The sequence below is a fragment of the Rutidosis leptorrhynchoides genome, chromosome 6, assembly GCF_046630445.1.
Source record: "Rutidosis leptorrhynchoides isolate AG116_Rl617_1_P2 chromosome 6, CSIRO_AGI_Rlap_v1, whole genome shotgun sequence".
Taxonomy (NCBI): Eukaryota; Viridiplantae; Streptophyta; class Magnoliopsida; order Asterales; family Asteraceae; genus Rutidosis; species Rutidosis leptorrhynchoides.
The window spans coordinates 52204778-52224687 of NC_092338.1; the positions used below are offsets into that span (position 1 = coordinate 52204778).

A 19910-nucleotide genomic window follows, 5' to 3' on the forward strand; every position below is an offset into this window, starting at 1 on the left:
CGTAAAGCGTACCCGGAATGCTTTAGGTTAATTGCTTGGCCCGCACAAAGTGAAGGATACCTAAGGCTCATCTTTGGAGAAAACTCCCCCAGGATTTGAACATGCACCTATTTTTTCAAGGATACAGGCCCACAAACAACTGAGGTTTTTTACCACTCAACCAATAGTTCGGTGGTAAAAGTTGTAAAGAATTAGTGTATCTATAAAACAAGAAGTGGTTAGTGCATGCTCACATCATATAACAAACATCAAGTAAGGTATGTAACCATCTTGCAAGTCTTGTTATCTTTTCTATTATATAGTTGTGATACATTATCGTTCTACTCATTCTGCTAAACAAAGATTGTATGAATCGAAAAGTAGCTATGGCATGTCAAGTGAACATCATTTGAACATTGAGTTGTAGCTCAACTGGTAGTGGCATGCCTCTAGTAGCGAAAGGTCAGGAGTTCGACTGCGCTGGCTGAAACATTTCACTCAACGTTACCCTGACCTGAAGTATCCACCCACGTCGCCTTTCGCTTAGTGCGGGGGCAAAGGGGAGGATGGTTTTACCGGCCATGCCCTCATATTGGTTTCCTCCGGTAGATGAGGGCGGGTCATGCAATTACGGGAGATGAACGCGTGGGTAGTTAAGTCCCCCTAGTCGATCCCAAACTGATGTCCGAAAAAAAAAGTGAACATCAATTGTTTCGAATCCATATCATCTTATAGCACAGAAAAAACCGAAGTTACTTAAAGACGAACATCGTTCCAAAAGACAGAAACTACATTATGGGAAATGTTTTACATGGCTTTCTTTCTTTATAAACTTGCACAAAGCAAAAGCAGTAAACCATAAGCAGTAGTAAGTAGTAATACATGGAAAAACAGAACAAGTAACAGTTTTGGGGGGTTATATCCCACAAGCATAAAATGCCTTTCCCAGACCAATTATCATCAACATCAACTACTAGTCTCATAAATAAGTTAACAAAATAAGTAAAAGACCCTTTTGCCCATATGTTATCTCACACTGTGTAATGCTGTTGGATTGTATCAATATCAAGACCCTTCAGCTTCACCACCGATTCGACATGTCCCTTCAATGTTAGCACCTCCCGAAGCCTGCATAACAGCAAATTTTACAAGGGTCTGCTTATTCAATTTCAATCGCTAAAGTGTGTAAAAGAGGGGAATAACTCAAAATAGGCACTGTTAATTATAACTAAGCTTTGAAATATCAAAAACATACCTTGCAACTTCAGCGCGTCTCTTAGCTTGTTCAGCAATTTCGGACAGTTCCCGGTAGCTGCTCTTCTCATTGAATATATTTGAGGTTTCGGGTGCTTGAAGCCCGTGCAGCGTCCTCTGAGCATGAGCCCATTGGGCCTCTCTCTCTTCTCTACCATAATCCTTCTTGGTTGTGAAAGCAGTCTGTTTTCAAATATGTGGTTATGTTATGATCCAGAATTCAGTTCATAAAAAAAAAAAATTAAAAAATTTATAGGATTTGAACGTACCTTGTTTTCTAGCAAATTGTTCCACGCTTTCCCACTAAGAATGTATCGGATGCCGAATTTCATAAGGTCGAGAGGGAAGTAGAACACGATGCTGTAGAGCCAAATGATACCTGCCCATCCCCAACCGACTCCCTTGATTCTTGCAAATTCCCAGTTGGCGTACACTGCTATTAAAGTTGCAACCTGAAATTTTTCATAATTAGTAACCGTTCTTAGTATACCTCTTGTTTCAATTTTCAAAGTATATCAGGCCATTTTTGATTTGGATTTAATGAACTTATTAATTAAGACATGTCTTAATACACAAAATTCAAATAAAGGTCAAATAACATTTTAGACCTAACTTTTTAAAAATTTTAAGTAACTATCTTTATAATTACCCCAAATAGAGATTAATTCTATAAGTTTACATATTTAGACGGTTATTTAACACATAAAACAAACAATAATTATTTATCTATCACGTATTACACACAGACATCTTATATAAATTCAGAGTAGGCAGAGAAAGTTAGTTTCTTTACCAGTTGAGCAGCCAAGAAAGCACCCAATAGTAAGAAACCAGGACGTTCAACAAACGACCAACTGCGAGAACGGGTCACGAAAATCAAAGCCTGACTCACTATACTGACTTGAAGATACAAAGCTGCCATCATCTCAACTTCACTGTGTCTAAGTGATCTCACACCAAATTTGTCCTGATTGGATAATAAAAACATGTAAAGACTTGTGTACGCAGTTGTGAAGTTATTGTAGTTTCGATCATTTTTTTTTTACTTACAGAGAAAAAATCAGTGTCTCTCATGATCCAGAAGAATATAACAGTCATCAAAGCTAGGTAACCGCCAAGAACGATTCCGGTAGCAAAAATCTCTTTAAGCTTCCAGCTGTCAGGTAAAGGAGACGGTTTCACCCTATCCTTTGAGATCGTCATAATTGTTCCTTTACATTCAAAAAATTCGAAAATCAGTGAAATGAAGGTAACGAATTGATGTAGAAAAAAGTAGAAATGTAAAAGTAAAGACTCACCGTCGTTAAGGATGGCGATAATCAAAACCATGAAAGGAGAGAAGTCGAACTTCCATATCAAAGCAATGAACATAAATCCAAACTACAAAAGGTGTGAAGTAGGTTAGTTGATGAACTAAGGGCATTATAATTATAATAGTTAGTATAATATGATCCGTACACAACCAATTTTTAGTCGTACACAACCAAATATGCTTTAAAGTATTGTACTGTACAACATCATAAAGCATAAGTAGTTGTGTACATCTAAAAATTGGTTGTGCACTCGGATCACTCCTCATTACTATATGTCACCTAGTACCTACAACTTACCACAATACGAATAGTGATAGAAACGGCATAGATCTGCAGAAAAAAAAGGATTTCAAGGTCGGTAACTATATCATGTTATTAGTGAATAATAAGAATAACAGAAAGGAAAATTAGAGGAAGGACTAACGGTGTAATTTTTCATTCTCTGGAAAATAGCTCGACTAGTAAGCACCGCACTGATAATAACGCTGAGACCCGGCTCGGTAAGCACAATGTCAGAAGCACTCCTAGCAGCATCGGTAGCATCAGCAACAGCAATACCAATATCAGCCTTCTTTAAAGCAGGGGCGTCGTTAACACCATCTCCAGTCATCCCACAAATGTGCTTTCTTTCTTGTAGCTTTTTCACAATCTCATACTTGTGTTCTGTACGTTTAAGTTAAATAGGAGATCAGTAACATACAATACTACTACCATAAAAACAAGGATTTTTCTAACGACAGTCCTTAGGGTTGCCGTTAAGATGCATTAATAATATATTATACAAAGCGGTTAAGGTTGATTTTTGCATGCCGGCTATTAAAAAGTGTTTTTTGCACCTTAATGAAAGCCTAAGGGTCGTCGTTAGAAAAATCCTAAATACAATCGACAAAAACAATAGAAATTAACGCTCACCTGGGAAAACCCCGGCAAATCCATCAGCTTTTTCAATCAACTCTTCGATAGGGAGTGCCGCAATCGATGCATCTTTGTGGCCACCGAGCAACGAAGAAGATGGGTACATGTTTGTTCCCATACCAAGCCGTCTACCGGTCTCTTTAGCAATGGCAAGTTGATCACCTAGACATTTTTCAGAATAAAAAATAAAAAACCTGATTTATTCACAGTAGAATTGAGAATAATATTAATAAATTCAATCAAAATTAGTTGATATGGTTACCGGTGATCATCTTAACGTTTACACCGAGATTCAGAGCTCGGCGGATGGTCTCGGCACTATCGTGCCTTGGCGGGTCAAAAAGCGACAACAATCCAACAAATTGCCACGGAGCACCGGGGCTCTCTTTAGATTTTTCAGGCACTTCCTACAAATACACATAAGTAAAAACAGTAAGCCATCATGATCAACCCAACCATAAAACACAAATATGTAAATGTGTAATAAAAATTAAAAGGATATCAAATGCTGACCTGTCTTGCAACAGCCAAAGATCGCAGCCCACGCTCGGCAAATTTATCAATCATCGCATGCACTTTCTTCTTCAAATCCTCTTTGCATCCACATAGGGTCAAAATCTGTTCTGGTGCACCTTTGCTTGTTCTATGCCAATCGCCACGTTCATCAATGTAAGTCAAAGCCGTCCTCTTATCAACCGGGTTGAACGGAAAGAAATGGACCTCTCTAATTCCCGCTCGAGCCTACAAAAAAGAATACGTATCATCAGCGTGCACAAAACAAGACTTCGATAGAAAATTGCAATGGGATATACCTCCTTAGGGTCAGCAAGGGTGCCAACAATGGCAGCATCAATAGCATCTTGGTTTTCAGTTCTAGAAGCCCTAGCAGCAAACAACAAAACCTGTTCCTTATCCACACCTTTCGCAAACACCTCGATCAAATTCTTATCGACCGAAAGTTTGTTAAGCGTCAGTGTTCCCGTCTTATCGCTACAAAGTACATCCATTCCCGCCATCTCTTCAATAGCCGTCATTCTTTTCGTAATCGCACCCTGCTGCGAAAGCCTGTGGGACCCAATAGCCATCGTAACCGAAAGAACAGTCGGCATCGCAATCGGTATTCCACCAATAAGCAAGACTAAAAGATTATCGATTCCGCTTCGGTACTGCCTACGTTGAATCGGGTACATGACGATTATTTCAATTAACATCCCAACCGCAATCGAGCAGATACAGAAGTTTCCGATAGCTGTAAGAACTTGTTGAAAATGCCCGACTTGGTTCGTGCTATCGACTAGATGTGCAGCCTTCCCGAAAAAGGTGTGGACCCCGGTGGCGATAACAACTGCTTCGATTTCTCCCTGTTTGCAAGTTGAACCGGAGAACACTTCGTCGTAAGGATTCTTGTTTACGGGGAGTGATTCACCAGTAAGGGCAGATTGGTCAATCTTTAAAGGATCACCTTCGAGGAGACGCGCATCAGCAGGAACGATATCACCAAGTTTGATACTGATAATATCTCCCGGCACCAAGATCGACGCTTCTTGCTCGCTCCATCGCCCATCCCTTAAAACCTGCATTAACAACATATTAGTCAAATTCAGAACTGAGGGTGTGTTTGATATAACTGAGTGATTAAGCATTGAATGGTTTATAATCTGGATGATTCAAATGTTCTGAATGAATGAAGTTGATTCTGAATGACAATAACCTAATTGATAATCATTTTGAATGAACAACTTGAATGGTGTAATTACCTTATTAGCCTTTTGCACGAATAAAAAAACAATATAATTGTTTATTGTTTAATAAGTGTTAAAAGAGAATATTAAATAAAATAAATTTAGATGCTTAATGGTTAATGTTAGAAATGAGGGTTAGAATTGACTGCCGGATTCGTTCTTGAATCGTGTGTTCACTTTCTCTATAAAGTATTTCGACCCTACGATTGCCTCGGTTGCACGAAATCTTTACAGGGATAAGACAAGAAAGCAATCAGTGTTTTTGGCAACGAAATCACTGATCAAATTGTTAGAGAGTATGTGTGTGTTTTCTGTTTGTTAAAATGAAAGCAAAAACATATTCCTATATTTATAGGAAGCGAAAAGGTGCGAGTGAAAGTACGCAACCTTTCAACCAAATGATGTAACCCTTCAACGAAAAGACGCAACCTTTCGTTCACATCATTTAGGAAATGACATCACTCTTCATGAAATGATGTAACCATTCATGATTACCTTTCATCAAAAGATGTAATTTCCAAGACCTTATTGAATTAACTCGAACGAGCGTGCACTCCGCACTCTCCGAACTCGTCATTAAGCTTAATTCGATAAGCCTTTGCTTTCTAGTAAATCCCAGTTAACTAAAATGATTGTTGATAACACTAAAATCACCAACAAATCCCCCCCATTTTAGTGTAATCCTTGATTTACTAAAATAACTAAACAAACAGAACAAACTAATGCATAAATGGAAATGTTCGTGAAGAATTGAATTTCCACTTAGTATAATATTTACGAGAATTCGAAAATCAGGGTGTTCACGAAGAATTGAACCCTTCAATTCATATGAAAACTATAAAATAATATACACATCAGTTTCTTACATATCCCTAAAACAATCTTGACACTATTATAAGCCATGTGTCCCAATCCTTCAGTGAACATATTGGCAGCTAAGTCCAAAGCTCCATTGAAGCGGCAAAACTTCATGTTCACATAGGTAGCTCTTTTAGTCTTGCACCCGCATATGCAATTTTTCAAAAGAACTATTAAGAAGTTATACTTCAACCTAACTCCACTTACGGGTCTAAACACATACTTTGGGATCAGAATATTTATGTGTTTCAATCTTCAGAAAGTAAGCTTACCTCATTGAATTCAGCTCCTAGCGTTGTACTAGAAGGGAATTGGGCGTCTCACTTTGGAAGATCTGGTTGGACTTCAATCCCACATCATTAGCCAACTTGTGCGCACTTAAGTCTTAGGCTAATTCTTTTATCATGTGATTTGAAATTTTGTTGTGACCCAACAAAATCCACATATATCACACCATTCGTGATCAACTCATGAAACACTAGTTGTCTAAGGCATAAGTGTCTTGACTTTCACTTGTTCAAATACATGTCTTAGTCACAAGATATTCCATCACTAGGGATCACCATGAACTTTAATCTCATTCATTAGGACTTCAATCAATTTCCCTTTACAATCCTTTTATCCAAGGATTTATCAAATTCTTATTTACCATAAGAAACACGCGTGTACTCAAAGTTAAATGATTGATCAGTCATTTACATGTCCACTTTTCACAAGTCACCAATGTAAACTTATAATTTGTACACCCTTGATAATGTATCCACATTATCATTATGCACACAATTATTATCATTACATTGGTAGGTGAGATTATTATTATAAACATACCTTAGTCAATCCACTTCTAGAACCAAGAAGTAATGACAATTAGTTTATAACGTCAATAGTCTGAACATCATTCTTTTGATCCAAGATACCACATCTATACCAAGTGTAAAAACCAACAACTTTTTGATGTATAATCCTCTTGATCAATAATAAACTCAATACAATTTAATATGCCCTAGGATCACCATTGTGAATTAAACCATAACCCATGGTTGACTTCCACAAGTATTAGAATACTTAAGCCACATCACAATATACTTTGCTTAATCTCTTCAACGCATATGCTTTATTGGTCACTTGATGTAATCACATACATCATACCACCAAATTCCAAGCAAAGCGATGTTTGAAACAAATAAGCAACATCTAATCCTTATTCCATATTAAACATATTTGTCTCATTAACTTGTATCATTTTGATAAATCATCAAATGAGTGTGTACATAACTCACCAATGAATAAATATTTCATGGACATTTTATTTAGTAACAAAAACAGTCATTTTACAACCACGAAGATTATTTTGTGACTTATTCAACAGATTATTACCACCCGTTAAATATTCTAACAATTGTTATCAAACAATCCATTCTTTTAACCAACAATCATGGTTTTAAAACAACTCATAAGGGGTTTTATATCAACATTCAAAGGAGTATACTTACCAATGGTTATCACTTTTATCACCAATAGTTAGTATACCGATTGTTACTGATAAATCCGTTGTGACTTCCATACTAACAGTCACAACTGTTAATAGACAATAACCATCATTAACATACGTATGTATCCAGATTAACACACGTTTACTTGCCTTTGAAATTAATTCCATTGAAACATTAAAGATCCACCGGATTTACAAATTGCATATCAAACACACATGCATCCATTAAATAACATTAATTACATCCATAAAATGATCATTTTAAATTCTGATAATCACTTCGCATAATTTATTTATTTGTAAATTCAAGCAAGTGATCAATGGATCTTTTCTTTTAATAATATGGAAATGATTGCACAACTTCATACTAAAATTGTGATATTCAACCCCAGACGTCCACAAAATTATTTGAGTTATAAAACAATTAATATTTGGAATGAATAATATATGCAGGGAACAATAGTACAAAATTAACGTCCCTCTCATTCCCAAACGGTTACCCGCCAATTATTTTATTCCCAAAATTTTAAAGACCTTTTGAAAGAACAAACTTTTAGAGAAGCAAACACGACCCGATGTGTTCCAATACGCATATTATCTACTTTAATTATGCCAAAATAGAAACCCTCTACCCATCAATTACTTGAACACATATCCGGATAGCATGCAATTATCATATCCCATTAGACAATTGATTATATTTCATAATAATAAATCCCACCATACATAAGTCAGAATAGACTTGCAAATCCATTATTAAATTAAATAGAAAAGATAGAGGTTACGTACTCATATGTTGAATATCCCACCATATGAATAATTCTTCAATCCAACTTTATTTTTAAATATCGCATACACCATAGATGTTGTTGTGGAGGAAATAACATAGCCATCCATTAAATAATAGAGTATTCAACCGACATTTAACAGAGCAAATTTGATAAATACATCTACCACTATTGATTATAATATATGTATCCACGTGAAATTCCATCATCATGATATTCCATAAGAACGGACACATATCAATAATCTCAAAATTCACCAAGTGGCAGAAACAACAAATATGCATCAAAGATTTATCATCACGATTCCAATCCATGATCATCAACAAATTACTTTATAGATTTGTTAGAAATGAGGGTTAGAATTGACTGCCGGATTCGTTCTTGAATCGTGTGTTCACTTTCTCTATAAAGTATTTCGACCCTACGATTGCCTCGGTTGCACGAAATCTTTACAGGGATAAGACAAGAAAGCAATCAGTGTTTTTGGCAACGAAATCACTGATCAAATTGTTAGAGAGTATGTGTGTGTTTTCTGTTTGTTAAAATGAAAGCAAAAACATATTCCTATATTTATAGGAAGCGAAAAGGTGCGAGTGAAAGTACGCAACCTTTCAACCAAATGATGTAACCCTTCAACGAAAAGACGCAACCTTTCGTTCACATCATTTAGGAAATGACATCACTCTTCATGAAATGATGTAACCATTCATGATTACCTTTCATCAAAAGATGTAATTTCCAAGACCTTATTGAATTAACTCGAACGAGCGTGCACTCCGCACTCTCCGAACTCGTCATTAAGCTTAATTCGATAAGCCTTTGCTTTCTAGTAAATCCCAGTTAACTAAAATGATTGTTGATAACACTAAAATCACCAACAGTTAAGAGAGTATTTTGGCTCAGCACCATAGTGCTAAACCATTCAATTAAGAGAATCAAACGTGCCCTAAGTTTGACAACTAATATTCAAATACAAAAAAATCGTATTCGTATACCTTAGTTTTGGGGGCGAGACCGGCCATAAGTGCAGCAGCAGCGTTACCAGCATTGTTTTCTTCGATAAAACTGATGGTTGAGTTGATAACAAGAAGGCACATGATACCAACAAAATCTTGCCAATCTGGCGGTTTTCCACCACCATTAGCCATTGCAATTGCCATGATCGCTGCGGCTTCCATGACCCATGATAGCGGATTCCACATGAAACCAAGAAACTTGAGTAATTTGCTTTCCTGTTTTCAATAATAAAAAATAAAGTCATTAACTGTCTGAAAAACAAAATGGAAGTAAGAATGAAGAATTGTTCATAATTGAAAACATGCCTTCTTTTCCTCCAATTTGTTAGGACCGAAAATTTGAAGTCTCGAGGCTCCTTCATCTGCACTAAGACCTTCTCGGTTACATTTCAGCTGTTCGAACACCTCCTCGATCGGTACTTTTTCCTGTAATGGAGGATAACATGTAGGATCGATAAGATAACCACCACACTTAACAAACACTTTATCATGTTAACAAATTTAGTTATATGATCAACGTAGAATTTTTCCAGTAATGGAGGGTATAATATAGGATCAATTAAATAGACACTAACTTAGTGTTGTTTGTTTTTTAAGATGTTTTTGTCTGAAGATTTGCGAACCATGTCTGAAGGTCAGTATGCTAAGGCAGCATACTGAAAAGACTGTTTATTTTTCTGAAAGTTCACGTTTTTTTCCCTTTGGGTATCTTTCATCTTTTGATGAAAGTTCTCGTGTTTTTATATATTTAATAATTTTTTTTTTGCAAAATATATATAAATATAAAATAAAATAAAATCACAAAAGTTGCTTTATGTTACTATACTCCGTAATATTTTACTTTAATTATATTCCACAACTACTACATGTGACTTGGGTATCAGGTTCGGATGATTAAGACCCTACCCAGAAATTCAGGCAAGAATCAAGTGCACTAAAAATGAGAACATTTATATTGGAAACAAACAAACAATTGATTAAAAAAACCAAACTAAAAACCAAAGTTTTTTGGCACTTTACCACTTTTTTCCTAAGCTGCTTTGGACACACTCACACACATAGATATAGAAACCAGACAAACATCTAACATGCATGACCATCCTTGTTGGTGAGGTTTGGCATATATCACAATATACAAATAACACAATTAAAATTAGGTGGATGAAGGATATATAGCCTAAAATAGTCCATTCTATCAAAAACCAGGTGAAAAGAACAATTTATTTCACACATATAGGATATTATCTGAAAATGTTACTTTAATTATGAGCTTATGCATTACAAGGAACTCAACTTAATACATGCATCATCTATATGCATATTTTTTGACTCAACCAAAAGTCCATGAAATAAATGGTTTTATTTACAAATTACAAATAATGGAGTAGTAAATAGTAATATCATAAATACTACTATGACTATAAAAAGACATTTTGTTAAAAAATAGTAATAATAATAAATGTTATCTATCAATAAAAATTACTTCACATTTATTAAATGATAGCTTACTTTGCTTACTCCACGAATAAAGAACTACCACCTTGAATTAAATTAAAATGTACATATTAAGTTGAGAACAAAAAGATATAGATTTTTTTTTTTTTTTCGAAAGGCAAACTCACTCACCCACCTAATACTAACACGAATTTATACACCACGAAATGTCCTAAGCAGGACTCGAACCCTCAACCTCAAAGTTGTAAGAGTGAACTCGATACCGCCAAGCCATTGGCTCTTTGGTAAAAAGATATAGATTATGTCACAAACTTTAAATATAACTTACTTTGATAATGAATTAATGATAGAATAAAACAATACCAAAATGAATCAAAGTACTGCAAGAACAAAAACAAGACTATACATAGACATGAAAGGTCGAGTAACACAACGCAAGTTGACTTTCCACTTAACAAACTTTGACCCCATTTGTAATATGTAAACAAAGTGGGGTAGGCCAAAAACAAAAGTTGCGTAGTAAAAAATAAAACATACTAAAAGAGATGATTTATGTAAATGATATATATTCCTGAATTCAATTCAATATGAAATGAATATGAAATACAGTTACCCGTTTTTACGTAAATGAATAAAAAATAAAATGTTATTTTTTTGTTGTTTTGTGATGCAATTAATAAATCCAAGAAACATAGTCAGGAGTGTTTGGTCAGAGATAAAAAGAAAAGAAAAAAAAAAAACATAAAATAAGACTGTACGGGGTACTACGGACATGTACCCACAGGCCCCCTTCCCAAAACTCAACAAACACATTCTGATAAATTCTAAACTCCATTAAAAAACAATTGTCAAAGTTATCTAAAAAGAAGAAACATTTGTCAAAGTTATATAAATTTAAAGAATAACCCAACCTTATATAAAGCAGTCCTATAATACGAATACGAAGTATATAATATAATATTTATATAATTACCCCGTATATTATTTTTATATTTATATTTATTATTTATATAGAACTATGACTGAATTTCATTGTTTTGTCTATGTAAAAGGAGTGTAAAAGTTTCAAAATATTGGTAATCGTAAAAAAGTTGTATATCAAATCAAAGACTAAATATGTATATAGAAAAATGACTAGAACAAGTAAAGATTAAATGGTGAAATGTTACATCAAGTAACTTTTGCCACTGAAAAGGTATAAGGTGATGCATAATTGTATCAATTTTTTTTTTGTTGCTAAAATAACGAATATTATAAAACAAACGATAATTCATCAAAAGATGAACGACCTGAACAAAGATACAACCAAATAACGGAAGGCTCGAAACTAGAAAGCAAAAGTCTAAACCGATAGCTATGACCGAGCCAACCATAAAAAAAAAACAAAGCAACAAGACTAAACAATCAACCAATCAAACACCAAACTAAACTAGCAACTAACTAAAAGATCGCCACAAACGCAAGGGACCAAAACATTAAAGGACACGATAAAATCCTAATAATGAACCTCTACAAGTCACGATAAAATCTTCCAAACAAAAACCTCCTTGCATACTCACCCTCGATGTTTTTTATTCTGACACGGATCAGAATACTTTGCTAAGACTTCAAAAAATTCTTCGTAACTCCGTGATTCATGTCTTGATTGTTTCGAACCTATTAGCTTACCCTTAACCATTTTAGGCGTCAAAAAATTGTGAGACTCCGTCGGAGCAACCGCCGCATACTTTGATGAAGACGTATCATGTATGGAAGCCTCACCCAACGTTTCACACCTTGCAGCTTCGGCACGTTGCAAATCCACTTTATATTTAACCTTTTCTAAATGATTATGGACCGAATCAATGTTGACACACGGGACGGAAACAGGAGCATTCAAATCCACTTTATGTTTGTGCTTACTCGCACTTTCACTTAAACCCGTAAACGAATCCACATCGCATCCTCTAGCATAATTGTATCATTGATTTAATGTTTACTAGAGTAATAAATGAAGAATATAGGCATTTTCTATGGGAGCAAAACCCATTTTTACTTTGCCAATAGACTTGGTTGTAATCTTTTTACAAGTTTGTGTCGTTATAGTTCTTGTATTAGTCCTTTGTATCTTTGTTTCTTGTACTTTCATCCGATAGAAGTTATCGTGGTTTCAATAAAATTATCTTCTTTGCCGAAAAAAAATGCATTATCTTTATTTTAAATTTAATTTGATGCTCTCTATGCTTTTTATAATATTACAATTATTATTATTATAGTCAGTTTATATTTATATATTCAAATTTACAATTATATATATAATTATATAATTATAATAATTATTTATAACTTATAAGTATAAAAAATAGTCTCAGCAAAATAAATCCAGATCTAATGCCTAACAAAATATCCGGTAACTTATCAATATATACATGCATTTAGATATTTATAGAGTACAAATAAATGTGTGATTATAGTAAATTTATTAATTATTAATATTAATTTGAATTTGAATAGTGAAAATATTAATTCCCTTTTTCCACCATGATTTACTGAAATTCGTTCACACGACTTTTGCATAACACCTAGAATTATACGGAGTACAGAGTACATAAAGCTCTCAATCTTTGACTAATAGCTTTCAGTAATTAAGACCTTTTTGACCGTATTCCTCAATCACGATGTGAAGTCAATTCTTAAAATCAAAATCTATGAATTAATATGAGAGTCCCAAGGTCCTAATCTACCTCTATTTATTAATTAATATTAGATATTAATACTGAAATAATTATTATTATTATTATTATTATTATTATTATTATTATTATTATTATTATTATTATTATTATTATCATTATTTTATTATTATTATTTTTTTATTATTATAATATTATTGCACAATTCCATTTGATCACGCAAGTTCAGTAAAAAAAATGTCCACTATAAAATAAAAATCATCAAATAGTAAAAATAATAGAGTAACAAATTATTTATCTATATATATACACGTGTGTATATATCATAGCGAGAGACTGAAAGTAATAGCACAGCACTAATAAAATTAATTAATTTAAATAATTATAAAATAACATTTAAATTAAAAATGAATTATTGAAATGAGAGTTTAGAATATAGGATTTCATACAGTTTATAATTTATATACTGAGCTAAATTAAAATTGAAAAAATAAAATTAAGTTCAAATTCATCTTTCAATTCGATTTACAGTCTAAGTTCAGTTTCGCTTATGATTATTTAAATTCCGATTAAGTTTAGATTTACTTGAACTAAAAATCGAATGCAAAATATAATGTTCCAAAAAAATCAATAAAAAATAATGTACCAAATTATTACTATTACTATTACTATTAATATCTATAGATCACGAATTTAATTTATAAACGATTTTTTATAGTCATTTTGGCTGAATTTTATTTGTTCAATTTTAATCGCTACTAAACTGAATTCAAATTCAGTTCACAATAGTTTTTAGTTCAGTTTAGAAATTGTTTCAAGAAATTTTAAAACCGAATAAGCTAAGAAAATGGTAAAATCTAATAAACAAGGAAAATTAAATAAATTGAGAAAATAGTAAAACCCAACTGACGAAGACCCGCTAAAAACTAATTTGTCGATAAGCAAGGAAACCGTGAAGCTGATATATTTTAATAAATGTAATCGTAACTGATGTTATATTGAATATAAAAAAAGTGTTAGTCTACGAAAGTGTTCACATGTGTCAACACTCCAAAAATTAAAAAAATAAATAAATAAATAATTTCACGAAAATAAACACACGACAGATACTGCGTTCATCGTAGATGATGATGCATAATCTGATATTACAATCATCAATCAATCACTAATAACAAAAAGTAAATTAAATTTCCGTAACAAAAAAAAAAAGAAGTAAAGAAGAGTTGATATAAGCATACCAGATCAACGGTCTCGTTTTTAATCTCCTCGAGACTAAGAGCTTTATCGCCACCCATTTTTGCAGAGAGTAAGACCGGCGATGACGCCGAGAATTGAAAATATTTTTTTTTATTTAAATGTTATATTTTTATTGGGAGAACATGGAATTAAATGGGTGTGTGAATGTGTGTGTCTTTGTAAGGTTATCGAGGGGAGAGATAATGAATGGAGTTTGAAGTCTATTTATATTGTTTCTACTAAAACTCGAAAAACTCGGAAGGAATATTGGTAATGTTATAATTCAGTAGGCTTATAACTACCTTTAGTGGTTTGATTCTTGATGTTATAATTCAGTAGGCTTATAACTACCTTTAGTGGTTTGATTCTTGATGTTATAATTCAGTAGGCTTATAACTACCTTTAGTGATTTGATTCTTGATTTAGAATACTAATAATGAAGTGTAAGAACAAAGATGATAATGGAGAGAAAGAAAGAAACACTTTGTAAGTGTGAGAAATGGTGCAAGTTTAATGCTTGCATTCATGAGTATTTATAGCCTAAAATCTCAATATAAAAATACATACTTTGTGTACCAAAATTGACTATATGTATACACCAAAATTGACTATCCATATCTATATTGTTATTATTATTATAACACTCCCCCTTGGATAGCAATTTTATTTTGTTGAAGATCAACTATAAATTACTGCCTCGTTAAAAACCTTGCTAAAGAAAACCCAGTGGGAAAAAACTTTAGCTAAGGGAAAAAGAGTGCAGCATGGAGTTGACTCCCCCTCAAGTAGACATCGCTTCAGCTGTTACATCTTTTGAACATGTCTCATGCCAATATTATGAACGTGTGTTCTGAAAATAGCAGTTGGAAGTGCTTTCGTGAAAAGATCAGCAGAGTTTTTGCTAGATTGCACATATCTCATTTCAATCTGGTTGTCCTTAATGAGATTTTGAGTGTATGAGAAGAATCTAGGTGGTATGTGTTTTGTTCGGTCACTTTTGATATACCCTTCTTTCATCTGTGCTATGCAAGCTGCATTATCTTCATAGATAGTTGTTGGACTTTTATCGCGTTCTAGTCCACAAGAATCAGTAATGAGTTGTGTCATTGATCTCAACCAAAAACATTCTCGAGTAGCTTCATGTAATGCAATCACTTCGGCATGATTTGACGATGTAGCAACAAGTGTTTGTTTTTGAGAACGCCATGATATTGCAGTACCTCCATTTAGGAATACATATCCAGTTTGAGATTTAGCTTTATGTGGATCAGATAAATAACCTGCATCTGCATAACCAACCAAATCTTGTTTTGATTCGTTAGAATAAAATAATCCTAAATCAGTAGTTCCTCGAAGGTATCGAAATATGTGTTTGATCCCATTCCAGTGTCTTTTGGTAGGAGCAGAGCTGAACCTTGCCAACAAATTAACTGCAAAAGAAATGTCAGGTCTTGTACAATTTGTAAGATACATAAGAGCTCCAATTGCACTAAGATATGGTACTTCTGGTCCAAGAATGTCTTCTTGATCTTCACATGGACGAAATGGATCAGCTTCAACATTGAGTGATCTAACAACCATAGGAGTACTTAATGGTTTTGCCTTGTCCATATTGAAACGTTTCAAAATCTTTTCAGTATATGTTGTTTGATGTACAAGTAAACCATTAGGCATATGCTCAATTTGTAAACCAAGGCAATACTTGGTTTTTCCGAGATCTTTCATTTCAAATTCTTTCTTTAGAAGTTGAATGGCTTCATGGATCTCTTTATTTGTACCTATGATGTTAAGATCATCAACATAAACAGCTATGATCACATATCCGGATGTTGTTTTCTTAATGAAAACACAAGGGCAAGTAAGATTATTTGTATACCCTTTGCTTATCAAGTAATCACTTAATCGGTTATACCACATACGTCCCGATTGTTTTAACCCATATAAAGATCTTTGTAATTTAATCGAATACATTTCTTTGGGTTTTGCATTTGATGCTTCTGGTACCTTAAATCCTTCAGGTATCTTCATATATATATCACTATCAAGTGATCCATATAGATAAGCAGTCACAACATCCATGAGATGCATTTCTAAATTTTTAGAAACTGCCAGACTGATTAAGTACCTAAAAGTAATTGCATCCATAACAGGAGAATAAGTTTCTTCATAATCAATTCCCGGTCTTTGAGAAAAACCTTGAGCTACAAGTCTAGCTTTATACCTTGTAACTTCATTTTTCTCATTTCTTTTTCGGACAAAAATCCATCTGTATCCTACAGGTTTCACATCTTTAGGAGTGAGAATGATGGATCCGAAAACTTTTCTTTTATTGAGTGATTCTAATTCAGCTCGTATTGCTTCTTTCCATTGAGCCCAATCATGTCTATTTTGACATTCAACCATAGATGTTGGTTCTGGATCATCATCATTATTCATGATGTCATATGCAACATTAAATGAAAATTTCTCATCAAGATTTTTCATTTCATTTCGGTTCCATAATATTTTTGAATATGCATAATTGATTGCAATTTCTGTATTGACATCATCAATCTCCTCTGCAGTAGGAGTACTGATTTGTGATTCTTCTTGAACACTTTCTTTTACTTCATTATCAGCTGATTTTCTTTTTCGAGGATTTTTATCCTTTGAACCGATTGGTCTTCCACGTTTCTGACGTGGCAAAGATTCATGAGTGACGTTATTGCCAGCTTTTGGAATTTCAATTCGAGCTGGAGTATTTACTGCTGGTATATATGATTTTGTCACCGTTTTTGTATCTGTAAATGCATCAGGCAATTGATTTGCAAGTTCTTGTATATGCATTATCTTTTGAACTTCTGTCTCGCATTCTTTTGTGCGAGGATCAAGATACTTTAATTGAGGTTCACACCATGAAACATCATTTTCTTTATTTTTCATTTCTCCCCCTAATCTAGTGAACAATGTTTCATTAAAATGACAATCAGCAAAACGTGCTGTAAAAACGTCACCTGTCATAGGTTCAATATACCTTAATATTGAAGATGTTTCATATCCAACATATATTCCCAACCTCCTTTGAGGACCCATTTTTGTACGTTGTGGTGTCGCAATTGGAACATACACTGCACAACCAAATGTTCTAAGATGGGAAATATTTGGCTCTTGACCAAAAGCAAGTTGTAGGGGGGAATATTTATGACTTGCACTTGGTCTGATGCGAATCAATGCAGCAGCATGTAAAATTGCATGACCCCATATAGATACAGGGAGTTTTGTTCTCATTATCAATGGTCTAGCGATTAACTGTAAACGTTTAATCAATGACTCGGCTAAACCATTTTGTGTATGCACATGAGCAACAGAATGTTCAACAACAATTCCTATAGACATGCAATAGTCATTAAATGCTTGAGATGTAAATTCACCAGCATTATCAAGTCTCACCCTTTTAATGGTGTAATCAGGAAAATGAGCTCTCAATTTAATAATTTGGGCAAGAAATTTTGCAAATGCCACATTACGGCTTGATAACAGACAAACATGAGACCATCTGCTAGATGCGTCTATTAGAACCATGAAATATCTAAATGGTCCACATGGTGGATGAATTGGTCCACATATATCACCTTGAATTCTTTCAAGAAACATTGGTGATTCTTTCTCAACCTTAAGTGGTGAGGGTCTAGTTATCAATTTTCCAAGAGAGCAAGATGTACATGGAACCATTGTATCATGATGGATTTTTCTATCCTTTAGTGGATGTCCATGAGTACATTCAATAATCCTTTTCATCATTGTTGATCCTGGATGGCCTAATCTGTTATGCCATAAACTGAATACACCAGGATCAATATATTTTTCGTTAACTACCATATGTATTTCTGGTACATTTATATGTGTATAATGTAATCCAGAACTAAGTCTTGGCAGTTTTTCAACCACATGACTCTTGTCAGTGATACTTAAATATTTCTCATTTTCTGTTGTCACTGACTGATAATCATACCCGTTAAGGTATATGTCGGAGAAACTCAATAAATTTCTGCTTGACTTGGGAGAAAATAAGGCATCATTTATTAAAAATTTTGTACCATTTGGTAGTATGAAATTTGCCTTTCCTATCCCTTTTATCAAGTTAGCAGGTCCTGATATTGTATGTATAGTTCCTTCCGTTGGTTTTAGATCAATAAAATATTTCTCGGATTTAAGTATAGTGTGTGTAGTTCCACTGTCTGCTATACAGAGATCTCCACCACTTGATTGATGTTGTATTCCAGCAAAATTCATATTGAACTTCATATATAAGAAATAAATAGTGAGTACATTAATATTACACAATATTTTAAACGCAAATAGATAGTACTGAAACATTTAGCAAACATAATGACAAAGACAGACGATATTAAATCGTTTATTTTTCAAAAAACACACAACTTAAACATTCAAGAAATCTTCATATAAATCAGATGGTTTCTCAGTGACTGTTGGATCAATATTATCCACAAAATTTACTTCCTTTTCTTTACCTTTCAGCGAATCCTGATACATCTTAACAAGATGTTTAGATGTTCGGCAAGTATTAGCCCAGTGGCCCATTCTACCACATCTGTAGCAAGATTCTTCAGAATTTTTAGAAGAATTTTCTTCAACATCTTGTTTAAAGGGCTTGTTTTGTGGTTGATATTTATATTTTCGTGGATTACTATTTCTTTGACCACCACGGCCACGACCACGACCACGTCCACGCCCATTACCATTACCATAAGGATGGTTTCTACCATAGTTATGGCTTTTGGCATGATGATGGTGATGGTTATTATGACCACGACCTTGCCCGCGTCCTTGTCCCTGTTTATAATTATTTGCAGTATTTGCTTCAGGGATTGCAAGTGTACCAGTAGGACGGGATTGCTGATTTTTCATTAATAGCTCATCATTTTGCTCTGCAACTAAGAGATATGAATTAAGTTCAGGATATGTTTTGAACTTTAGCATTCTCAAATTTCTTTGCACTGTGATGTTTGCAGCATTCATTGTGGAGAAAGTTTTCTCCATCATGTCTGCATCACTAATTTCATGTCCACAGAATTTAAGTTGTGAACATGTATTATACAGAGCTGAGCTGTATTCATTTACTTTCTTAAAGTCTTGGAACCTTAATGTTCTCCATTGTTCCATTGCAGCTGGAAGTAAAATTTCTCTTTG

General features: G+C 33.8%; 1 protein-coding gene across 1 annotated transcript; it reads right to left on the reverse strand.

The window, feature by feature from the left end:
• Positions 1-748: 748 nt before the first annotated feature.
• LOC139855546 (plasma membrane ATPase 4-like) lies at positions 749-14979 on the reverse strand. The gene is made up of 15 exons (XM_071844779.1): positions 14723-14979; positions 9664-9783; positions 9337-9573; positions 4274-5035; positions 3975-4202; positions 3724-3868; positions 3459-3623; positions 2971-3209; positions 2844-2876; positions 2532-2613; positions 2284-2444; positions 2027-2200; positions 1503-1685; positions 1235-1416; positions 749-1107 (listed from the first exon to the last, which is right to left on the reverse strand). Exons 1-15 carry the CDS (start codon positions 14777-14779, stop codon positions 1011-1013), a joined length of 2865 nt encoding a protein of 954 aa, XP_071700880.1. The 5' UTR covers positions 14780-14979; the 3' UTR covers positions 749-1010.
• Between the last annotated feature and the right edge of the window lie 4931 nt (positions 14980-19910).